This window comes from Lissotriton vulgaris, chromosome 4_1 (genome assembly GCF_964263255.1).
Source record: "Lissotriton vulgaris chromosome 4_1, aLisVul1.2, whole genome shotgun sequence".
NCBI lineage: Eukaryota > Metazoa > Chordata > Amphibia > Caudata > Salamandridae > Lissotriton > Lissotriton vulgaris.
The window spans coordinates 1,388,369,294-1,388,395,192 of record NC_141691.1 but is presented as its reverse complement, the minus strand read 5'-3'; the positions used below and the strand labels follow the sequence as shown (position 1 = coordinate 1,388,395,192).

The 25,899-nt window shown below is 44.4% G+C and overlaps 1 protein-coding gene across 2 annotated transcripts in view; it reads right to left on the bottom strand.

Annotated features, from left to right (window-relative positions):
• The window catches only part of ABHD3 (abhydrolase domain containing 3, phospholipase), a 379,776-nt gene that overhangs the window by 118,125 nt on the left and 235,752 nt on the right, over positions 1-25,899 (bottom strand). For both annotated transcript variants that reach the window (XM_086965630.1, XM_086965631.1), the window contains exon 5: positions 6,421-6,533. In XM_086965630.1, coding sequence (XP_086821756.1) covers positions 6,421-6,533 — 113 coding nt within the window. The remainder of the gene's footprint in view (positions 1-6,420; positions 6,534-25,899) is intronic.

The window sequence follows — 25,899 nt, the reverse complement described above, 5'->3', positions numbered from 1 at the left end:
CTAACATTAGATGGACAACGCTTTTAGGGTGGGTTTTGACAGCACAGGTGTCACAGGTGTCAAACACACCTATTGACAGCAATATACCTAGACTGGGCATTCTGTCCACCTGTTTCAACCACTGACTTCCTCCAATCAGCTTCTTTCAGCTATTGGCTTGAGATTTTGTAAATCACGCCTTAGGGCTGGATTTTGGCAGCACCTCTGTCAAATAGACCTCTTTTTAACAGAAGACACTAAGTAGGCTCTGGGTAAGCCGTTTCAACCACTGGCTTTCTTCGATCAGCCTGTTTCAGCTACTCGTTTGAGACTTTGTCAACCACATCTTGGCTCAGTCCAGTTCCGAATTCATCTCTCCCCTGACGCTTTTCGCTGTTTGGCGCATCCTTCAAACTCCCCTCAAATGCTTGCATTGAACTGCAAGAGTGACTCCTTTACAACTTTAACCATCTGTGTCAGCTCCAGCAGCTCCCTTCAATGCGTCTTACCCTACTGTGCTAAAGCAGCCTGTGTCAGTACCTTAAACCCTGGACCTTTGGCTTGCCAATACTTGGTAAATTACAGCTGTAAGATCCTTTAACCTGCACAGTTACAATAGTTGTTTCTTTGATGGATGCTTGACCACATACACGTGTGAAGGATTTAAACTAATCAGTTTCCATAGGTTTACCCTCAATGTTGTATGAACTGGTTTTGTTGTTAATTTTGTTACTCACTAGTAGGCTGGTGAGGTAGATGGTTATCTGTATGAAGTTATGAGCAGCAAGATAAATTTAGGTCTCGTGCGATTTACAGCGCGAAGCGCTGTCTCGCCAGAGACCTATTGTGAGCGACGAGGCTTTCCAGGAGACAGCACCTGGCCGCGCGCATTTCCTCTGCCAGAAGGCGATTTGAGCGGGCCACGCGCACGAGAACGCGCTCGCTGTGGCCAGCTCCTGTCTCCTGGAAAGCCGTAACACACAGCCACACCTCCCCCTGCATGCATGCGCACACACACACAAACGAGCGCACCTACACACACTCACACACACATAGACCCCCGCCCCCCGCCGCACACACACAGAGACACACACACGAGCGCACCTAAACACACGCACGCACACACACATAGAGCCCCCCCCGCCGCCGCACACATACACACAGGCGCACCCCCCTACAACTAAGCGCCACTTACCGCCATTCTGGACTTCTACAGCCCCGCGTTACCAGCACTGCTTCTCTCCGTGGCACTCCGTGGGCGCGTGCGCAGGCTTCCGAAGATGAAGTCCCACCCCACGGAAGCTTTCGGTTTCGCTCAAGTCTTGTTTGTTACAAGCATTTATTCAGAAGGGAATTTCCGTGTACATTGTGAGACATTATTGTTGCTGACATGTGAGCCGCTTTTATAGCGTTTGTTAGTTTTACGGTCCCAATGCTTAATTTGAGATAAAACAGGTGCCGGGACTTCAGTTTCCTAATGCTTAATTTCAGATAAAACAAGTGCTAGGACTGTCTCTTTCTCTGTATCCTTCTGGGTCCTATTTCTTCTTCCTTGTTTTTAGTTTCATATAGCGCGTACATGAGCAGCAGTTCGGTTACAGACTGAACACATGCATTTTGTTAGGCACGGGAGGGGGCGGGGGTATTAAAGTGATTTGCCCAGAATCACAGGAGACGCGAGACCCAGTTCCCCAGCTCCGAGGTAAACCACTCTATCCGTTAGGCCACATGAAAGAGCTATCTATTATAAAACGTAAAATATGGAGAAATACCATGAACAATTAATGTTGGTCAGAGGAGAGATCAGGCGGGGGCGAGATATGAAGAGGCGGCTTTGGAATGCATTTTTCGCGCGACCTCTATGAGTCGGTTCCTTTCCCCGCGGCTGCCTTCCCCAGGATTGGCGTGAGATTGCAGCATCATCCGGCTGTCTCGAGCTGTTAGTAGGGGCGCCGTGGCATGACCAGCCCTTGAACAGTACGGCCTGCTCTGCAGCGCTCGGCACAACATGCGGGACTGGGACGTCCTCCTACAACCAGGGCAACTTAGTTTAAAAAACAAAAACTCAGCCCCAGACTGCAGCACGCCGCTGCTCTGCATGAGGATCTTTTCTGAATGCCGCCCTCCCTTCACCACCAAGACGAACCTACAAAGAGAGCAGTGACAGAGACATAGCCCCCACCCCTCCGGAATAGATTTGAGGATAAACACAGCCCTGTGTGCCTGCTAGTTTGAGCACGCTAAGCTGTTTGAAAACAGTCTACGGGTTCTCACAATCAGTGGAAATGCGAATAAGATCAGGGACCTTAAGATCGATGTTTGTTTTCGGTGTTTGCCTGGAACTTGCTTAAAGGTCATTTAATTGCAGATGTGCCTGTGGTAGGACTTGATCCCATTCTATCTTTAAACGTCCTCCACACATCTCAACCCACCTTGTTCCCCAGTGCGCTTCCCTTCCTCCTACAACTCTCCTCCAAACCTCACCACCTTCTCTTTCTTCCCTCTTCACACCAACTTACCCACCACACATTATTTCTCCAATCTAGGTTGGTTGCCCACAGTTCTCCTCCATGCTTCACCACAGAGTCTTCCACACACTTCACTGAGCCTCACCACACCTCTCTTTCATGCCCCAACATATTGTCCTCATGCCTCTTTTATGCCTTACCACACACTCCACCACCATCGCTCACCACATTGTCCTGTTCACTCTTCGCTACACCTTTTCTCAATCCCACTTGCCTCACCTTTCTTCTATTCTTCTACCTCTCTCACCTTTCCTCCTTCCTCCTGTATTGTCTCACCTTTTTTCAATCCTCCTGTTAGTCTCAGCTTGCTTCTATTTTGACTTCTCACATCTTTCCTCAGTGCTCCCGATTGTCTCGCCTTTCTTCTGTTCTTCTACTTCTCTTATCTTTCCTCAGTCCTGCTGGTCTCACCCTTTCATCCCCAGGTGTTAAGGAATGCTTATTGAATGGATTCATGGTTACTTAGCACAAACCTACCTGAGCAGAGCCAAGCTCTGCACTTTAGTGAATGTTGCAAGATCATGCAAAATCACATACATTAAGTGGAGATTTACTTCTTTTGAATTATACAGGTGCATCACAGGCTACACATTTACAATCGTAGGCACAGGGAGATTAGTTGCAGTGCTCAGTCAGACTAGTTCTAGCCTGCGGTTCACCAAAACTACACTGAAATAAACAGGGCCCCAATATGCTACTCACTTCTAAACTCGATTTATACGTTCCCCTTCAGAAAGACGAGCATGTACCACTGGTTTGATTAGTACTATATTTGGGCGTTAAGCTGGTACTAATGAGGTGCAGGGAATGCCCAGAAAGTGCTACCAAGTTTAACAAGTATTTTTTCCCCTTTTGCGTTTTGGGACTACCAATCCCTCCCTGCTACACCATCTAGTTCCCTGTGTTGCTTCCTCGTGTTCTCCCCCTGTGCCCTCCTTTCCACTGCCTTATCCATAAGGCGCTTGGAGGTGACATGACATGAAAGGAGTGCTAACCACTATAGCTTCAACCAGCATCACACTGTCTGTGTAAGGTTCACTGCATGCATTGTCAGCAGCGTAGCTAGTGTGTCCTGGGCCCTGGAGCAAGTTAGGAAATGGCCCCCCTGGATGCGGTTTGTGCCCACCTTCAAACCGCCCTTACAGTACAAGCACTGGGGCAGGGAGGCGGGTTAGCAGCGGGCCTCTCCACATGTTTCGGCTCGTTATGCTGGGGATATCACTGTCGGAGCACTTAAGAGATTGGTTGTAAAGAGCGATGGCCGCCCGCTACAGTGTTTACAGTCTTTCTGCTCCTGCTGCACGGCTCCCAGCACGATGGGGCATCAAGTTGAACACAAAGTCAGATATGCTGCTACAGTCTGCTCAGTGTCCTCAGCGATTCACTGTTTCCTACAAGGGGAGTGCTGGCTAAAAATGTAGCTACGTATTAGGGGCAGATATCCTTACTTGGCTGACGGTGCAGCGCTGTCGCAAGATTCCCGCAGCTGCCCCAAGTGAGTGTTCTGGCTCTGCTCTATTGAATTAGGGTATGACCCCAGGCCTCCACAATGCCGTGCTGCTACACCCCCGAGACATCCCAGCGGGCACAATCACTGTGTTACCTCAGGGGTTCTGAGGCTTCTTTGCTTCTCCGGGCTCTGCTGAGTGGGTCTGGGGCACACTAGACCAGCTACTGGCCACTGTCTGACTGTTGTAGCTGCAGGCCACCCCACAGCATTGATGGCGTCCACTCCCCTCCTGCCGCATGGCCTACTGCGCACTGGGGCGCCCAGGGGAAACACGTGCTAATTGCCTATATGGCACACTCCGTGCCCGCAGTGATTCCCAGTGGTCTTAAAGGAACGCCGACTGGAAGAGTATTCACCTTGTGGAGCAGTGCTGCCATAGGAATCTGGCGGCCGTTTTCTTCCCCGCCCAGTCAAAGTGGGCCCCTAGCCCTCCGCAGTGCTGCGTCACTACCCCCAAAATATGTTCCAGCGGGAGCAGTCACTCCCCCTGGGGGCAGGGGAGTTCCACTGCCGCCTTGCCTCTCTGGTCCTCGTTGGTTGGATTGGGGGCACCCAGGTTCCCCTCCCGCGGTGGGCCGTCCCCTGTCTTGAGTTGTCCCCATGTGCTCAATCTCTCTCTCTCCTTCCCTCTGTGTGTGCCAATCTGCTCCCCGTGCCTGTGTGACACCTCTCAGCCTCTCTTGTGTGCATTCTTCTGTGCCTCCGGCTGTGTGACCTTGGTGCCTCCCTATGCACTCCTCCTGGACTCTCCTGTATCCTCCTGTGTGCACCTATACACCCCCGTCTAAGTCCCTCTGTCTGCCCCAATCTGCCCCATCCCTCGTGTTGCACCTCCCAGCCGTGCTTGTGTGCGTTCCTCTCTCCCTCCGCCGTGTGACCTCTGTACCTCCCTATGCCCTCCTGTGTCCTCCTCTACAACCCCCTTTCTCCGTCTCTCTGTGTGCACCAATCTGCCCCCTCCCTCGTGTTGACCCTCTCAGCCTCTCTCGTGTGCAGTTTCTCTGCCTCCCGCTGCCATTCAGAAACAATGTTTATATACCAATTGCAAATTTTAAAAAAAATTTATGCAAAGCATTGTCATTTACAATGCCAATAACTCAAACTTTAATGCTGCGAGACCTATTGCATTGCAAATGCTTGTTTTACTTGCATTTAAAAAAATTCAAAAGTCCAAGCCACATGACAAGGCATTAGGGAGCTGTTTTGCTAATATATTTGTAGCAGTGGTAATGCACTGGCATGTATTCATTAAGAAAACTCACATTCCTGTTTTCATGATGATACAGAGACAACAAATTAATAGGCCTGGGCGATATTTAAAATTCGCCTGATTATTTGGATAATTTGTGGACTTTCACATTATGCTTGTTACTTGTAAATTTTCCAAAATGGCGCCACTTTGCATAATTGCATGCGATTTGCAGTACAAATTTACAGTGAACGCACAGGAATAACGGAACACGAGCAGCTGTTGATAGTGGTGCTTTCACTTTTCTGCACTATTTATGTAGAGCAAAAGGCGTCCTCACATAAAAAATTGTTGCGAGGATGCATTTCATGCCAAAATACAGCGCAAAACCACAGATTGAGACTTCGTGTAATTATGCATATTTTTGTGTCATTCTGCGATTTTCGTGTCATTTTGTGAAAATAAATCACATGATTCTCACAAACCCCTACAACTTAACTGTCATGATATTTTAGACCTACAAATACGTAGATGCAAGCGAGACATTAACAAGAGAGACTAATCACAGCTTCAGCAATACAGGATACACTTCAGTTTGCAGTATTGTTTTACATACATGTGCATAAGTAGTTCAAGGTGTTAGCCAAACACAGCCTTCCTCTGCATCAGTGATTAATTTGAGCCAGTGGTTTCCGTTGCTCGGCACCGGCACTGCATTGTCATCACCACCCTTATGACACTCTGCCACATGGTGGCGCTGCTCGTCTAATTTCGAGATGAGCAGAACAACCGTTGTTTATGAATGCAATATATATATAAAAATACTAATACCTTCATCTCCAGCCATTCCTTTAGCTTTGGGGACCTGGAATAATCTGAACAGTTGCACTTGCAGGCGAGAGAGATGGTTAGTAGTTATTTTGGTAGGTCATTGGCCGCGATGACTGGGCAAGGGGTGGTGCAAGCTGCAGTGGTCTCCTGGTAAGGGCCCTGGCACTTATTATTTTACAAATTAAGTACTGTTTTGCATTTAATCCATACCCTAGCGGTTTGGCTGAAAGATCTGAGTCATGGTAATTCTGGATTACTTCTGTACTTGCACACTGTCAAAGGCACGGACGCCAAGCCAGCTCTGTAGGATAACACTCAAAACCATATAGTACTATCTTTACAAAGAAGTAGGTAGAAGGGTATTTGCTTTTGTAAAGTCTTACCCTCCCATTGAAACACCTGCTGCCATTAGAGGAGCCGAGGAGTGCAAGCTGTGTATGTGATTAATAGCAACTTCCAAATCTTCTGTGTTGGTAGCACAGTACGTCCTTGGTGTCTGCAAAGAGGTCAAAGCAAGTAAAATCAGCATATTAGCGTGCAAACTTCAAGGCCAGCTCAAAGTGTCATGTTACAGGAATATTCGACATCAGGAGCATATCGGAGTTTCTCAATGTCATACTTTAAAAAAAATCACCACAGTTTTATTCATTGCATTAGAATCGAGTTTTGCACAAACATTGCAATAAATTGAACAATGTACTAGCGTGCATTGTATCATGAGAAAATCTGCCAACCTACTACTAATGAGCTAACTACCATTTTTGTTTTTTTTCTGCATGGGAATTTTTTTTTCTGTGGAGAAACTCACTTACTCAAACTTTAGGGTGTTCCCTTTCAACAAAGGAAGGAAATTAATCCTGCCCTTGTCTTCAGGAAATTTCCGATCTTTTCTAGATGGAAGGAAATGGTGAAGACAAACTCACAGGTAATCCAGATCTGGATATCCTACTACATGACACTTCACATCCCTTTCAGTTGATCTGCTAAATAGAAATCCTTGAGTAAATTATTTTACAACTGTTAAACAACCTTTTGTGAATTTCCAAGCGGCTTTGCAATTGAAAGAACAAGTTACCTACCTTCTGTAATGCTCTTTTCGTTGGATCATCCATCTATCTGTAGATATACCACTTTAAAAAAAATCCTATTCTGTCAGACTGGATTTTGAAAAAAAATGCAATCAATACCACTGCGTGCCAGTAGGTGGTGTCATGCGGTTTCACACCAATGTCGTTCTACTCAGGAAGTGACTTGCGGAGCCATATTTAAAAGCCACTCATATGCACTGACATCAGTTGCTTTCTCGGCTTTCTGCACCCCAGATGCAGAGCTCAACAGCAATTTGGCTTTTACCTGTGTTCAGATCTCTAGACTGGGGACCTTATAAGATGGGAAAGAAATCCAAAGGAGTCCAGTGTCCAGACCGGGGGAATGGGCGGTTTGATGAGGAATCTTCAGTTAGACACAGTATTCACTAGAAAGAGCATTACCAAAAATAATTTGTTCTTCTAAACGCAGATTCCTCACATTTGAGTAGATACCAAAGCAGTACCTCTCAGGCGATGGTTCTGTGAACTGGCTCAGACCAAAATGGCATGCATGACTGAGCACACAACGTGCCCCTCTCGTCGGACCTGGCTGTCTAGACAGCAGCGCTTCATATAAGTATGATGTTATGTCTAGGTAGCAACCTACCAAATGACCAGAGTGAGGGACAGCAAACAACAGCTGTGTAATGATTCAAAGGGAGTACACATTAGGAATGTGAATACTAAGTTTAGGTCCCACTGAGGCATGATGAAAGGTGTGGGCAGAAACACATGTTAAAAACCTTTAATAAAGGCATCACAACAGGTGATTTAAATAAAGAGGGCTAGTCCAGCAACCACAAAAAGCCAAAGGAGTCGCCATACCTTTTAACTTGCCCAAAACAAGTCCTTGCTGCTCTAGGGACAACACAAAAATCCACACTTTAGATAGTTTGGCTTGAAAGGGGTCAATCTGTTGAGTACTGCACCAAACCATAAATGTGTCCCTTGTCCCTACAACAAGTGTATACTGATTTCGTGGTGGGATATCAGGCTGCAAGAATGTAATCGACGGCTTCCGGACTGAGGTTGAATGCAGTCTACTGTAGCTGCTCAATCCCCAAGTATGGAGATAAAACTGTGCATACCCTGCTGCAAGACCCTGCCCTGCTGCTGCAACACAAGATCCTCCCGAAGCACCAGCCTGATCTAAGGACAGATGCTCTAGCCCAGGAGTTCCAGGAACCACACTCTCCTTACCCAAGCCTCTGCCACTAGGGTGGCTTGGGCCCAGTCAGTCCTGACATTCTTCAAAACTCAGGGCAGTAGAACTAGCAACGGGAAAGTGTACAGGAACCCTGAGGTCCAGTCTAGGAGGGAATGCATATCTGAGAGAGAGAAGACTTAGGAACTCCAATGCATAAATATGCTGACATTGCACGCTCTCAATGGTGGTGAATAGACTGACCCAAGGGTATCCCAATTTGTGGAAGATACCGCATGCCAAGTCCGGATCCAGCTGTCATTTGTGAACAGCTAGACGTCAGCAGCTGAATTTGTTCGGCCTGATGTTTAGAGATCCTGCCAGGTGGTGTACAATTAGGGAAATCCCAGTCAATTCCAGAGATGTAGTGTCTCCTGACACAGGTCCCACAACCCCATCTCGCTGAGATTGTTGCAGTACCATATGTAATTGACCAATAGGGCCTGCACTTCATAAATATTGGCGATGTGGTTAATCAAGGACCAGCAATTAATGCTGTAAAGCTTATATTTTGTGGGCCTGGAAGGGGTGTTACATTTCTGGGAGGTCCCTTCGACCCTTTTAATGCCATAGAAGTAATCAATGAACTAAATGGGCTTTTTTGGATAAAATTGTTGGGTACATTTTACGTAGATTAAGCACTCTAAATACTTACGCAGCCATCCAAGCCATTAGGCTGGAATGCGACCTGGTTAGTACCTTTGAGCAGGCATTAGTGGTGGTGATTCATTGGGGACAGTCTGTTGAATAGTAAAAAGAACATTCTCAGGAAACTAATGCTTTGAAAAATTGTCTCTAAGAATCGGGTTAATACTGTATTTGGTGGAAATTTGTCTTATGCATTGAGGGTTTTCTACACTCAGCAAGATGTTTTTAAAGATTTGGTCGGCTCCTCAATTACAAAGTCTGCTGAAACAATGGGTAGGTAATTTCAGTTGTGCATACGATATTGATTTCTGCTTAAAAAAGGATATGTTTCATTTTATTGTTGCTATTCCAGCTAAGAATATTCCTAAACGAATTCTAGCCTGGAATTAGGACCATGGAATTAGACATTTGTTTTTTCTACTAAGAATGAATATTTTACCACTCAAATATATAACGGATGCCTGGCAAAATATACCAGCTAAAGATAGAATTTGCAATTTATGTAGCACTGGTATCCAAGATTTATACCATGTAATTTGTATATGTCCGGTACAAAAGGGGGTGATGATGGACGGAGCATCTGAATCAAACACTCACACCCAGTCAAAAGATCTGGGTTTAATCCATCACCGTTCTTTAGCCCACTTTGCCACCCCAGTTCAGACATGGCTATATTCAAATCAGTCTGACCCTGTGCCTCATGGGAACAGTCCAGCCCGAACTGCCAGGCCATGTCTTCCCTGGACTGGAAACAAGGTTCCGAGGACCGGTTTATGGCATTCCAGCCGTCTTCAGCCCGGCTTGCTTGAATCCAGTGGCAAAGTGAGCAAGGGACTCGCGTCTGAGCATACCCTGCCACACTTATGGCGGCCAAAAGCGGTACAAAAGGGGGTGGTGATGGACGGAGCATCTGAATCAATCAAACACTCACACCCAGCCAAAAGATCTGGGTTTAATCCATCACCATTCTTTGTATATGTCCAGCACTGCATTTCTCTTGTTGTCGATTTTGAAAAAACATTTTAAAATGTAATGCGTGTGTTTTTTGGTGAAGCCCAACAATTGCTTTTCTCAGCAGTGAATTAAATGTATTATTTTAAAACATATATATATATTTTAAAGTTTTATGAATTTGTATTAATCATGAATTAATTTTACGGTTTTGTTTCTATGGATAACTTAGGAGATCCAAACTTGAAATAAACTTGACTTGACTGGCTCTAGTTTGTAAGACAAGAAGGCGTTCTTCAGACAGAAAAATATTAGTGGTTTGGCCTGTACCACAACAGTGGCACTCAGTAGTTCAGTTATGACTGTGCCTGTCTTGTATAGTTGGATAATTTTGTTGGTGAAGGGGTTGAAGAAGATATCCCCTTTAAACAGAAAGTGGATGTAATTTCCTGGACTTCTGGCTTTATGTCTAAATACTTTAACTATGCATGCCTGCACATGGAGAGAAGAGAATTTATGGTTGGGAGGTGGTATTACTGAGGGCGTAAGAAATCAAAAATTTTTCTGTTCAGACACTTTTTTGACCAGGTAAGCATGAACTTAATCTCAAACAAGGCCCAGTCTGGGAGCAACCACTGAACTTGTGTCACAGGAGTATCGCATACACTCACTCACCATGTTGGAGAGACAGAGATGTGTACCGGACTCCTCTGTGTGGCCTGGCCGGTGAAGTGTCTGGAGCCCCAACCCATTAGGAATCAACCATTGTTTCGACCCACCCCCACATTTTACAGACTAGTGAGGTGCCTCAGCAAAGGATGGATGAATACAAGAGCATGACCTGTTTGAGCAAGTTTGGGACAAGAAGGTCCCCCGGACCATAAACTACCACACCATGTGCTCACACATGCTTCAGCTATTCCAAACTTGCACTTAGATCTAGATCACAGAACCGTGCACCATCCAACTCATGCTCAATAGTGGACATTTTACAGTCATCTAAAACATAGCGGACATGATCACACAACACAGATCCACTGTTTACCACAGAAACATGTCTCAAAGCCTCTTCCACACGTAGTCGATGGTAAATGACTAAAACATAATTATCTGCAAGCTACAGCATTCAACAGGCAGATAAACACGCACAAATGGATGTCCATCATCCACAAGTCTCACTGGCCCTGTGCTCTCATTAACCAAGCGTGGTCCCAGACCTAATGGGACTACTTTACGTTCAGTAAAAAAATCTTAAACCAAATTACTTATGAAACACTATTGTTTATTCAGATAGTGTAAATACGTTTTGCACTGTATTTTTTCTTTTTGGGGTGTGTATATATATAAATAATTATTACACATCTTAACAGTGCCCACTGTACAGGAAAGGGGGGAAGGGGTGGTGCAGTGTTGGGAAGGTGTGGGTAGGTTCAAGTGACAATCCAATTGTAAATTGCTTCCAACAATTGAAAATGGCTTCCCAGGGGGGCCTAACCGGAATTAATCAAAAATCATATTTAACATTGGTATAGCATCATAAATGACAGGTGTACTAAGTCACACTCCGATCATGTGCTGTGGCTGATAGTCGACATTTCGACCCTCATTGTAGGGATACTACCTCTTACATGGCGGGTCTTCCTCAGGACAGTGAGAGGGTGGGGAGGGTTTTTTTTTGGGTGGGCGGCAGGCTAATTCGTCGCTTTCGACCTTAACCAGCAAAGGGAGGCGTCGAATAAAAGGGTGCTAACATGCGCTAATGCATGTTAGCACCCACTTGTAAATAAAGCGAAAAGATTATCTCTGCTTTTTGGCTTTTAAAGCCAAAACAGCAGAGATAATGCCCTTGTTAATATGCCCCTAAATAAGTACCAGTGCTCATCAAACTCGACATTTTATACCTCGAGGGGGTGTATTTTGTCCCTTAATAGAGGCTTAAAAAGCGCCCTCACATTACCTTGGTTTTCATTTTTATTGCTACCTCTACGCCTCACTGGTTTTTCTTTTACAGCAAAGTTGAACAGTAGGAAAGTCCTCGTAAAAAGCTACTAATAATATTGTAAACTAGTGTGTCTACTGTGTGGGTCTTATGTGAAGTTTTATGAACTTCAGAGTACTTGTTTACCCTAGCTTGGATGCACAATGTGCAGCCACATCAATGCAAAACCATGACCTGCCTTAATGTGTGGTGGCTCCATTAACATTATGAAGTTTAGGTAAAGGAATTGCTTCTGTAATAATCTTGTAATAATCTTGCACTTTTAGACTTCCTTGCAGCCAACTTGTAGATTGATATTCGGCCAGAGATTGAGAAATGTAGTCTCTCAGGATGACGACAAACAGACCATACAAACAAATGGTGACAGGCGATCCTGCTCGCAGAGGTATTTGCACAATTAAATTCAGTTTAGGCATGCAGATACATCATTGCAGTGGCATATGTCAAGGATCCTCCTCGGGAGAGGAGGCTGTTCGTCCACAGGAGCAAAGATGAATGTCCCACACACTTCCAGACAACTACCAAAGCGAGAAGGTATAACTTCGCTACAAGGCAGCTGCTACCAAAAAGTGTGGGGGGAATTTTCCCAGGGAGTATACCACTCTCCCCCAGCAAGGTGACGTAGCTGCAGTCTTGATGGCAGGAGACTGGAAAATAAATGTACAACAATACTAACCTCACCAGTACTTTACAGGGCTGATACACAAGTGTTCAACATAATATTCCACTTACCTCACAGGTGAGTGTCAGGGATTTAAACTAGAAGTCCAGGCAAGAACCAGGAGATACAGCAGAGAACCTGGGGGACAACTAGCAAGGATATCTCCAAAGTAGAATGCACCCAATTCCAGTCCTACTCATAAACTGAAGACAGAGCAGGACTGGGGGCCACAAGTGCAGCTGATGACACTAGTATCACTTATAAAGCTAAAGACAAAGTGATACTGAAATTCCCACTTCCAGCGCATAAACTTAAGACAGCGTGGAGCGAGTAACAAACATATAACACAGACAATCCCCTCTTCCGGCTCATAAGCTTAAGACAAAGCGGAGGAAGGGAACAAACAACATGAAACACGGACAATAGACACACCCCGTCTGACTAGTGACTGAAGCGCAGAACGGAGTGGGCGTAACTACAACAAGACGCGATAGACCAGACACGCTCCACTCGTAAACTTAAGACGGAGTGGAGCGCAAACAACAAACATACACAAAACCGCTCCGATCACAAGAGTGACCGCGGAGCCAAAACACTGAGATGAATTGCCAGCAAGAAACTAACACCAAAGAGGAGATAAGGGCAGGAGGGGAATCCAGGAGGAAGGGGACGCTAGGCACCGGGGAAGGGCGTGCCGAGAAGAGGAAAGGTAACGGAGCAGGGCGGGAGGAAAAACAACAGGCAGGACACAGACCAGGAACAGAAAATACCGTGACCCAAAGGCGGAAGTCTCAGGAGCTGGAAAAGAGCACAAACTGGATCAATAGGGCAAAGCAGGATCTCAGAACACTACGGGAACCTCACGGAGCAGAACGCTGAGTAGAGGGGGCGTGGTCACTAACCAAACAGTAAACCAAGCATTGATTCGCGGGTGAGCTTCCCTTTTCAGCTACCTAGGGAGCGTCTCAAAATACCATGACTTACCCAGTAAGAGGTTTTAGGGAAAGGTACAAAAGTCTCACAGGGACACAAGAAGGTTTATAGAACTGAGCATTCTACGCCCTGTGGAATCTATATTGAACACTTATGAATGGGGTCAAATCCGACCACCCCTAACAGCATAATGCAATCCTGATTCACTAAATCAAGGTTGTTGAGATTACGCTTTCAATTTTTTTTTTTTTTACTAATAATAACATTCCACTAGGGCTGTACTTGGTAAGAGAGTTAGATATTCGAAACTCTTATCCAATCTTGGGGCCCTGAGGAGGAGGTAACGTCCGCAGGGGCTGCGGCGTTCCCTCCGAGCAGATTAGGATGTGACCGCCAGGGTGGCGGTCACATCCACTATCTTTAACATTGCGGCGGGTGCAGCTTCAAGCTGCACCCGCCGCAAGGTGAAAAATGCATGCATTGCATTTGCATGCACAAAGCGGCAGGCACCGCGCAGTGCCTGCTGCTTTGTGCACGCAAATGCAGGGGGGCACCATAGGTACCCCACATGTGTACCCCCCACCCCCCCTTCACCCAGGGGGCACGCAACGGGCCCCCGAAGTGACAGTCCGTATGCTTTTCCACGGCGGGAAAGCCGCCGCGGAAAACCATGTCTTTCCCACCATCCTAATATGGCTGGCGGTGTCTGATAGACACCGCCACCATATCAGAGCTTTTCCGCCGCGGTCGGAAGGCGACCGCGGCGGAAAAGCGGCAGACGGACTTCTCGTCCCCCCAGCCATCCTAATCTGGCGGGGGGACATTGGAGGCTCCGCTGCGGAGAATCCGCATCCTCCGGGCCGGCGGTGGCTTCCGCCGGCCCAGAGGATGCGGATTCTCCGCGATCCTAATGAGGGCCTTGGTGTCAGTCTGACCCCAACTGTACAATCCTAATCTCTTAGAGCTGTTCTTAGTAGGATAGCTTTGAGTACTACTCTGGGCACACCTAGAACTCTGATCTAAAAACTCAGAACCACTCAGAGCTAAAACACAGACTCGCCTAGAGCTCTGCTCTTGATAATACTCTGACTGACTTATATATAAATCTTATTTTTGACCAGTAAAAGACAAAAAAGATAATCATAAAAACACAGTAAAAATCATCGAACATTTCGATACAGTGCAAAAGAGCATAATTGCAAAGATCATGATTCAATAAGCAAAATCCATTGATTAAAATTTGCAGCAGTAATTATAAAAGGTAAAAAATTGACTGACATACCCACAACAAAATAAAATACCACCGGCTGTCAGGCAATCCAATCATTACATCAAATCATCAACATGTCTGATTACATTCCTACTAACTCAAGCATAACATTCTCATAGCAAACTAAGGTGCATAAAGTTGTATCATATGTAATGTAACAACAGGTAACTACAAACACTATTGAATTCAAAATATCGACTGACATTAATATCGAAGTAAAAATATAGAATGGACAGAATTATAGTCAACAAAAATATCGAATTTAAGATAAGCAATTTAATATAGATTTTTATAAATATAGAAAGTCAAAATATCGAAGTATATAATATAGGTATTAAAATATATCGAATTTTTTAAAGTGTTTTGTATGTTAGTATATGTGTGAAAAGTGTATATTTTTATTATAATTTATTTTAAGTAATTAATTTCATGTTATTTAATTTTTGTTTAATTTAATTCTGTAGCGGGTTGTGGGTTTATAGGGGAATAGGGTGGGCAGTAATTTAATTGTAATTAATTGAATATTTTAATTTATTTATTGGTATTTATTTTGAATTAATAGTTAATTAATTTTTATTGTAATCAATTAATTTTTAATTGGTAATTCATTTTTATTAATTGGTTAATTGATAATTATGTTAATATTATTAATTTATTTTCCGTAGCGGGTTGTGGGTTTATAGGGGAATAGGGTGGGAAGTAATTTAATTGTAATTAATTAAATATTTTAATTTATTTATTGGTATTTATTTTGAATAAGTTGTTAATTAATTTTTATTTGCTAATTAATTAATTGTTAATTGGTAATTAATAGGTAATGAATTTTAATAATTAATAGTTATTTGTATTTTTATTTGATTAATTATTATATTATATTAAATTGGTAATTATTGTTAATTATTTTTTATTGGTATTGATATTTAATTTATGTTTATTAATATAATAAATATTTACTTTCCCTACTGTTGCACTCTCTGGAGTGGGAATAGTAATTTTAACCCCTACGCTATCCAACGCTTTCCCTACTGTTGCACTCTCTGGAGTGGGAATAGTAATTTTTACCCCTACGCTATCCAACGCTTTCCCTACTGTTGCACTCACTGGAGTGGTTATAGTAAATTTTACCCTCCCACTATCCTACGGTAAAAATAGTGGATATTTTTTATTAATATTATGTTAATATATATATATGTTTAATAAAATAAAATGGTATGTTTTTAATAACTTAAATTAATTATTTAATCATTTTAAGGTTATTTAAGTATTTTTAAGTATATTTTTGTTAATTATTTTTACTATTTCATTAATTTTAAATTATTTTAAGACATTTAAAAAAAATCGATATTTTGACTAACTATATTTTTTTAACAATATTTTTGATTTGATATTTTTGTACTTACCTGTTTGTAAATAGGAATTCAATATTTTTGTATTCATTATTGTATCCTGGATATTTTTGTAACTCTATGTTAGTGTAATCGATATTATGTCAGTGATCAGTAACAACAATATTCGGACTGAGTTAAACCTCTGCTTTAAAAATCACAAGTCACTCAGCTCTGCTGTAATTGCCATCAGCACATACTGCTCTTCTCTTCATAACATTGCTTACCTCATCTCTGTTCTCGATAAATCCCTCACAATTCTACTCTGGAGTATAAACAGAGATGCTCAGACATCTGCTCTAAAAACCTAGAGTTGCTTTGAGCTGCTCTCTAGATAATAATAAGAGCACCTTAAAAATATTGGCCCGATGCGCACAATGACTTTGTGGTTACAAAATTGCAGGCTTTGGAACCACAAAATCAGGAACCTCTGTGTACTCAAGGCTCTGTGAGTCAAAAAAGGCTCTACGACCTGCAAAGTACCTTTTGCAGCCCCTTATGGATCCCAGAGAGGAGGGTACTGGAATGGGGTTTTACTCCTCTCTTTTTACTTAGGAAGACCATTTGTCAGTGGTTTGAGATCACAGTTGTAATTGTAAATCATTGAACAAACGCCTGCAGCTGACATGGGGTAGGATGCTTTTCCATTGGGATAGCTTCATCCTTTGCAAAAGATGTCAGGTGGCTTCCAGATAGTGGTCCCAGGGAATGCTGCATGTTCCCTTCAATGTCAATAGCTGGATATAAACCTTTTTAGGTTGAGCCTAGCAGTGCACATGAGCTGCTCTGCGAGAGATGGTGTGTTCAGTACTTGGGCTCCAAGCTGCTTGTCATTTGTTGTTCCAGGGCCCTATCTAAATTCCTTAGTTTTGAATGGTAAATCGTGGCCATTTGTCTTTCTTTTTGGTCTGTCATTCTCTCCCATAGACTGTCCCGTTACAGTGTTAATTTATCTTCTGTCTACTTTAGTTCTTTACACACATAATTTTTTCCGCTTGCCTGCCTCTTGGTCTGAAAATGTTACAAAGTGAGCGGCTGACCAGTGTTACTGCTTTCCCCTCCCATCCACCATTTCTCTGTGTGTTCTCCCCTTCGCACAGTGGCGTAGCAAGGGGGGGCAGGGAGGCGGCCTGTGTTTTGGGGGTGGCAGACACCCCCCGCCGCTCGCACTTGCGGCAATCGTGGGACTGTCAGGCGCTGAACAGATGCGCCTACAGACAAATTCAATATATGACTACATCTCCCAGAATTCCAGTTCATGCAGTGGGAGGAGCGTTGTCAATAATACCCAGCAAGAGCGTACAGGATATGCGCGTAATACTGTTCTTGTTGTTTGGTCGGGTGGATATTCGACTTCTGGTTGTTCTTTTTGTGCCCCTTGGGATCGCGCTAATGAAAGCGCTGTGATCCGGGAAACCACGCTGAAGGAAGCGCCGACCCCCGTAGATCTGCTCTCTGCTGTCCGCACTGATGAAACCGCTGTGATCCGGGAAACCACGCTGAAGGAAGCACCGACCCCCGGAGATCTGCTCTCTGGCGTCCACGCTGATGAAAGCGCTGTGATCTGGGAAGCCGCGCTGAAGGAAGCGCCGACCCTCGGAAATCTGCTCTCTGTCATCCGCGCCGATGAAAGCGCTGTGATCCGGGAACGTCGCGCTGAAGGAAGCACCGACTCCCGCATATCTGCTCTCTGCTGTCCGCACTAAAGGTAGCGCTGTGATCCATAACGCCGCGCTGAAGGAAGCGCCGGTTGTTCTGATTTTATGCTGCAGACTGGAATCGCGCTGAGGTAAGCGCGGCAGTGTTTGTCAGTGATTCTGGACTTTGTTTCTTTCTTGGAAAAGTTCTCGCTTTGACCCTTGCCTTCCTTCACGGAGAGGATTCGTTCACTAATGACTTTGAGTTTGTTATTTTATCCTTCTTCATTTTGCCTGGAACAGAAAGGAGTGCTAGTGGTATACTGGTTTCCAATCTTTATCATCTGTCCCAGTTATCCGATAACAATGAGAGGGGAAGCTTCCTGAGACTGCTGATGTTATATATCTTTGTAGTATGAAAGCTATCATCTTGGGTATGCATGGGCTTGTGTCATATGTCTTTTGGTTGGTAGTAGGTATGATTGGGAATGTAATATTTCCTGCTTTCTTGTTGTAGGTATACAGCTATAAAGGAGAGAAGTATCTCTGTTTGGATCTATGTTGGTATACAAGAGTACAAATATCTTCCGCATCAAGGCCACAGGCACTAGTCAGTCATAGTGAGAATATATGAGAGTAGAAGAACAATATTGCATTGTATTAACAATGTATTCTTTTGTTGCAGGTCTCCCTCTCCCTGCTGTTCCGTCCCTAATACCTTTCCCTCAACTGATTGCCTTACTACTCTGTGTTACATTATCCAGAGTTGGGGACATCGGGAGGTGGACTCCTTTGTGCATCATCCGGAATCTAAGGAGTGGACGTGGATCTAACAGGGACAGCGGACTCTGGGACTATCACCACCCCCTTCTCACCGGGGCCTGTTGCGGGTAGCAAATGCCCTGGCCCCCACTGGCAGCAAAAAGTCTTGCGGCGCCACTGCCTTCGCACCTTAGCTTTCACTTATGATCTACAGAGTCTGGGTCACTGAATATCGAGTTGAGCAGTAACAAAGTTAGAATGTTACTTTACTCTGGTGCTCTCTTTCACACACAATTTCCTTTTTAGCATTAACTCTCTGCTCCGTTTCTGTGAACAGGTTTGTAAATCTTGTTCTTTATCTGGTCACAAATATGACAGCTGTGCCTATGTTGCCAGTAATTACCCTTTATAAGTCCTTTAGGCAGTGCTGCTGCAGCATCTCTGTTCCAGGTGGTAAGTCCTCATTCTTAGTACTCTAGGCAGTGCTGCAGCTGTGTCTGTTCACAGTGGTAATTCCTCATTCTTAGTCCTCTATCCACTGCTGCTAGCTGCATCTCTGTTCCCAGTGGTAGTTCCTCATTCTTAGTCCTCTAGGCAGTGTTGCAGCTGCGTCTCTGTTCACAGTGGTAATTCCTCATTCTTAGTCCTCTATCCACTGCTGATAGCTGCTTCTCTGGTCCCAGTGGTAATTCGCCATTCTAAGTCCACTAGACAGTGCTGCAGGTGTGCCTCTTGTTCCAGTGGTAAATCCTCATTCTTAGTCCTCGAGCCACTGCTGCTAGCTGCTTTTCTGGTCCCAGTGGTAATCCCTCATTCTTAGTGCGGTGGACAGTGCTGCAGCTGCTTCTATGGTCCTGTCGGTAATTCCTCATTCTAAGTCCTCTAGACATTGCTGCAGCTGTATCTTTGTTCCCAGTGGTAATTCCTCAATCTAAGTCCTCTAGACAGTGCTGCAACCGCTTTTCTAGTTCCAATTGAACAACAACAATGGTTCTGTCGGGGAACGCAAATAAATTGAACAATGTATTTAATACAAAAATAAAGTAATATATCCAAGAAGGGATATATATAGGGAAACAGACACTGACCACAATAGTTATGAAGGCTAGTCTTTTAGTGTAAACCTTATGGTGACTGAATTCACAGTTCTTTGCATAGCTGTCCAAAACAAACAAAACACATGGACTGTGTACACATTGAGTGAATAAGTCGTAACTGGTGACCAAGTGTTGTAAATACTTTTAAAAAGTACAAACATAATCAAACACATAGACAAAACATTACATTTATCTCTTTGTTTTGTTGAGGCTCAGTGTGGACGGAAACATAACGTAGACGTTTCGACCCTAGATAAATGTGCAGATTTGTGAGCATCCGTGGCGGGTCTTCATCAGGACTACAAACAAAAAGGAAGTGGGACAGCCTTATAAAAGGTGCATGTTTCTTCAAACTGGTCCTTCAACTAGGTGATGGAGAGTGTCAGCCGACATACTCCATGATCATATATAGCGAAATAATTTTGTTTTCCTTTATATATAATCTTCAGCACCGTCAGGTGGGAAGATCGGTGTTTGAGACTACTGTATTCTAAAGTGGACTATCTTGCGTTTGCGTTCCCCGACAGAACCATTGTTGTTGTTCAGCTTACGTGCTCAGGTTCTGAGAGTTACTGGGTTACCCCATTACTTTTAATGGTTCTCTAGTTCCAGTGGCAATTCCTCATTCTTAGTACTCTAGGCAGGGCTGCTAGCTGCTTCTCTGGACCCGTCAGTAATTCTTCATTCTAAGTCTCTAGGCATTGCTGCAGTTGTGTTTCTGGTCACAGTGGTAATTACTCATTCCAAGTCCCCTAGGCAGTGCTGCCGCTGTGTTTCTGTTCCCAGTGGTAATTCCTAATTCTTAGTGATATAGGAAGTACTGTTAGCTGCTTCTCTGGTCTAGTCAGTAACTCCTCCATTCTAAGTCTTCTAGACAGTGCTGCTGCTGTGTCTCTGTTCCCAGTGGTAATTCCCCCATTCTAAGTCATCCAGACAGTACTGCGAGCTTCTTCTCTGTTCCATTCGGTAACTCCTCCATTCTAAGTCCTCTAGGCAATGCTGCTAGTTGCTTCTCTGGCCCCAGTGGGAATTCCTCATTCTTAGTACGCTAGGCAATGCTGCTAGCTACTTCTCTGGTCCCATCAGCAATTTCTCATTCTAAGTCCTCCAGACGAGGTGCTGCTAGCTGCTACTCTGGTCCCATCTGTAAATTCCTCTTTCTAAGTCTTCCAGAGAGCGCTGCCAGCTGCTACTCTGGACCCATCGGAAATTCCCACATTTCAAGTCCTCTAGGTAGTGCTGCAGCTGTGTCTCTGTTCCCAGTAATAATTCCTTATTCTTAGTCCTTTAGGCAGTGCTACTAGCTGCTTCTCTGGTCCCATCAGTAACTCCCCTATTCCAAATTCTCTAGGCTGTGAAGCAGCTGTGTCTCTGGTCACAGTGGTAATTCCTCATTCTTAGTCCTCTAGGCAGTGTTGCTATCTGCTTCTCTGGTTCTGTCAGTAGTTCCTCATTTTAAGTCCTCTAGGCAGTCGGTAATTCCTCATTCTAACTCCTTTAGACAGTGCTGCTACCTGCTTCTCTGGTCTCATCAGTAATTTCTCATTCTAAGTCCTCTAGACAGTACTGCTACCTACTTCTCTGGTCTAGTCGGTAATTCCTCATTCTAAGTCCTCTAGGCAGTGCTGCAGCTGTGTCTCTGTTCATAAATTCTCTACACTCCAAACCAAAACACATACATAAGACATTGTCATTTACAACGCAAATAGCTCTGACTCGATTGCATTGCAAATGCGTGTTTATTTTGGATCTTCGAACTTAAACATGTAAATTGTTTTATTTACTGATCCAAGTGGTTCCTGCATCATTCTTTAGCTTTCCTGACATTATCTTTGCATCTCTCTTTCTTTGGATGAGTATAACAACACTCCATGCCAAACCTGCTATTCAGTGATGCAAAGGTGATTGTCAACCAAGAGGCTTTTTCATTAATGAACAAAACAGTTTTTTGAATCAAGCAGATAGAGGGCTATGTCCTCCAGTGTAATTAAGATCAAAGGACCTGAAGCATGTAGGCAATGTGTGCTGTTCTCGTTGTGATTCACGCCTCATACACGTTTTGGCCCTTATTTTAAGGGGTTGCAGAAGCAGTGGTCAGTTTCCAAGTAGAACAGTGACAGCAAAAATGAGCAAAAGGTTGCTTTTCCTCCCACCTCCCCAACAGGGTCACTTTCAGTCAATAAAAGGGCATCAGATGTACTTGGAGAAAAATTGTTGGAACGGCTTTTCATTATCTGATGATCAGCATTGCTCATCCTGCCATTCCAGTTTTTCTGCCAAGTAGGTCATAGGCTACCTCATGAGTAAACGGGTTGTTGGGCAACCACAAAAAAAGATCTATCCCAACTGCAATTATTTAATTCGATATATTTATAAATAGTTTTAGACAAAACAATGTCACAAAGGTTTTTATATGTATATTAATGTTAAGCGCCGCAGGTGTGCAAGACTAAGCAATTATTTCAAGAAGTTGCACTTGAGATCACATTGACATGTTGCGCACAAAAATAAAAGAATATATTTTTCCATTATTAAACTTTTTTCTATTTTCCTGACAAAGTTTCACAACATTATAATGTTAAAATCGAAACATGGAAAACCTAACCAATGGGAGCTCTAATGGACAGACTGTAGAAGTAACAAAGAGAACAACAAACGAGATAGTTTGCGGAATATTTAACACCTCGGCTCTCTGCTATTTGTGACACCCTCGCCTGTCATCTCTTAGAATTTAGTATGCATATTTTGGAGAACTGAGCAATCTGCCGTGGAATTAGGGGGCAGCATCTGATCAGGGACATCAAACGCGGTGCACGCACTGTTTAACCGAGCTGGTCTATAAAGCGCTTACATCAGGGGAGGCCAGTTTGACAGTTTCTCAATCGTTTAGTTCGCATGGCTGGTGGGTGCTAGACCTCGCTACAAACAGGCAGAGTCAGGAATATAAGGTGGTGCATAAAGGGGTTACTTTCTCTGGTCGGTTACCATTCAGCTCACTTGCCCTGGTAATACAGGCGCTTGAAGAAACCCTCTTCCGGTCTTCTGCTGAGGGGAAGAGACGGCTTTTAGACACTGTGTACTTGTCTGTGGTTGGGTTAGCTGAGAAGGTTCACACAGTCAGGTCGGTCAGCAGAGCTCCCCCTGCAGGGTCTTTAGGCATGACCTATCCGAGAACAAATGTTCAGTATTAAACTCAACATCCATAAAGTACCACAGCAGTGCCACAGGTCTGTTTGTATTTGGTGTTCCTCCTTATGCTAAAGTAGGTCTCCAGCTTGTACTTCAGTTTGTATGTCTAGCCCTGGCATTTGGGCCACTGCTCGAGACACGTGTCCTTCCTCAGAGAGATTCCTGAGATGCATACCAATTGCTCTTCCCCAGAATGCACTGGGGTGACCCGTGCCATTGTGGCACAGGCTATGCCCAACTTCCACAGAGAAGAAAAAGTTACTTACTTTCAGTAAACCTCTTTGTGGTGAATACTCTATCTAACCACCTATCCCTCACCTTTAGAATAGCCCCAAGTGTCAGACTGGATCCAGGAGACTGAACGGCAGTGCCCCTGTGCCCCGGTAGGTGAGACAAAGCAGCTCCCTGTTGACTCTGTTCTGCCCTGAAAGTGAAAAATGGAGCCAACAATATTGTAGATCCTCAGGCAACTACTATCTTTACTATCTAACACAGTTATTCATAATAAATGAAACTCATGACGTTTCTTACGAATTACCGTGTTAGACAGTAAAGACAGTAGTTGAATGAGGATCTACAAGATTGTTGGCTCCATTGTTGTCTCTTTTCCCTGCCTCAGGACCTCTCCATGGTTGCAGGGGGTCACCTCTTTATGTGTAGTTAAGAAAGGAGCCCCATAGAGACCCTCATGGGTGAGTAGCGCGCTATATAAACTCCTGATTGATTGATTGATTGATTTGTTGATAGAAGCGCCACTTCTGCACAATGACTACGGCTTCTTCTTTTACTGTTTCCTTGTCCTGGGGCGATGAGCCCAACAATATTCAAAGGTATGAGTGTATAGGTTCCTAAATTGCGAACTGTTTAGTTTGGAAATAAGTCCATTCCACAAAGCGGGGAGTTGGGACCGCAGTGAAGAATCTTCGGTTAGAGTATCCACCAGAAAGACGGTAGCTGAGGGTAAGTAACTTGTTCTTCTTATGAATAGTTCTTACTGCAGATTGCTAGCCTTTAGAACAGATACCAAATCAGTACCACCCAAGGTGATGGGTCAGAGGAATGGCCCTGCAGAACGTAATGGCCGAAATGCCCTTCCTGACAGACCTGACAATCCAGGCAGTGGTGCACTGATGCCCACATCATGGCCTAACCGGTATCAAGAGCATGTATTATGCGTGCCAATGCGGTGATAGTAGTCTTTGATCTTATGAAATGGGATTTTTGTTCTTCTGGAGGCTGCTTCTTAGCCAATGCATGGCAGATCCTAATGCAGAAGATTATCCACCTCGACAAAGCCTCTCTCTGCACTGCACTGCCTTTCTATACACCGACAGAATCCCACAAAAGGTTGATTGTTCACCCGATGGTCTTTCCTGCGATCGACATAAAAGCTCAAGGAGTCTATTTCCCTATTTCAAGGAGGAAGTCGTACCAGGAACGTTTGAGTGCTGATGGATTGTCCAGGGTGAATAAGAGTCACAACGTTTGACAAGAAAGCTGCCCTGGTCCTCAACATAAATTAATCTGGTAAAAAGGTGGTGTAAGGCAGTTGCACTGAGAGAGCTTGGCGCGCACTCCTGCAATGAACTGAAGAGATCGTGACAAGGATACAGTCTTCAGAGACAGGAGACATAGAGGGCGGCAGTGCACTGGCTCAAAAAGAGCACACATGAGGAAAGTAGGCTCAAATTAAGATCCACTCTTGCATCACAAAGAGCTCGGGCGAAACCTATGTGTCAAACCTTTTATAAATCTCATCACAAACAGAACGGCTGGTCTAGCAAATGCAAAAAGACCAAAAGGTCTAACAAATAACCTTCGATAGTGCCGACTGCAAGTCCTTGATTGTAGGAAGCTGGCTTTTTATGTAGTGTACTAAAAAGAGGTACCTTATGTAGAAAGTCAGACGACCCCTATTGGTTTACAGGGCTTAAATTAATAATCCCAAATTTGAAGTAGTGTGAGTGAGCAGTTTAGGCTTATCGAAGGGTAGTGTTAAGCATTTATTGTACACAGAGTCAATAACTGAGACACACACTCAAGAAGAAACTCAAGACTAATTTAAAAAATAAGGAATATTTTATATACGTTTCAACACCAAGAACTTTGTAATTGGGTAAGTTCTTTTATAGATATCTATTTTTACCGGTAACTAAAATTGTAGCACAAAATACATTTTTACGCGGTAATGCTTTCCTAAAGAGAAATACATATTTATTGCATACAGGTACTTGCAATCATGTTCTGGAGGTCTCCTTTCAGACTTAAGGTGCTAAGAACCACCAGCAGTTCGAGTTTACCTGCCCTGGAGTGTCAGGGTGCAGAGGTGGTGGAAGGGTTGGTAGTCTTGCACGCTTCACCACAGGTAAAGCGGGGGGGGGCACCTAGAAACAGGCTGCAGAAGGGGACAAGTCTGGGAAATCCAAACAGGGGGCTCTATTCGTGAGGGACCTGGGAGATGGAGGACACAGCCGATTGTCATGGACTGGGGCTGGGGAGCTTGGCTGCAGAGTTTTGGTCAGGTGGGCACTCATGGTTCTCGGTTAGACATGCAAAGGGGGGCAAAAACAGGACAGCAGGACCACTCTCAGTGCTGGCCTCTGGGATGCTGATGTCCCTCAGCGGCTGGTCATTTTTTGTAGTATTGGAGTCCGGACTGGACTCAAACAAGCGTTTGGCTGCTGCAAGGGGTCCTGTCCCCGGGTATTGGTGCAGCGCAGCTCCAGTTGGTCTTGGCATCTTAACACTTGGTGGGGAGATGGATCTGAACCCCATGAGCATGGTTGCCGTCTCATGGGTGGCTGCTGCGTCTGTGGACTGGGTGGTTACCATAAAGGTGAACCAAGCATTGCAGTCAGTGCTTGCAGGTTGCAGGGAAGTGGCTCCTCCTCTTCAAGGGAGATGCTGATGGCTTGGCAAAGTGATAGAGGCCATCCAAGGCTTTTGTAGGATGCACAGCTGCAGGACGAGTCGGGTTGTCACAATTGTAGGGACAGAAGCAGGCATGCAGGCAGGGTTTGGTGCCGAAAGTCCAGTAG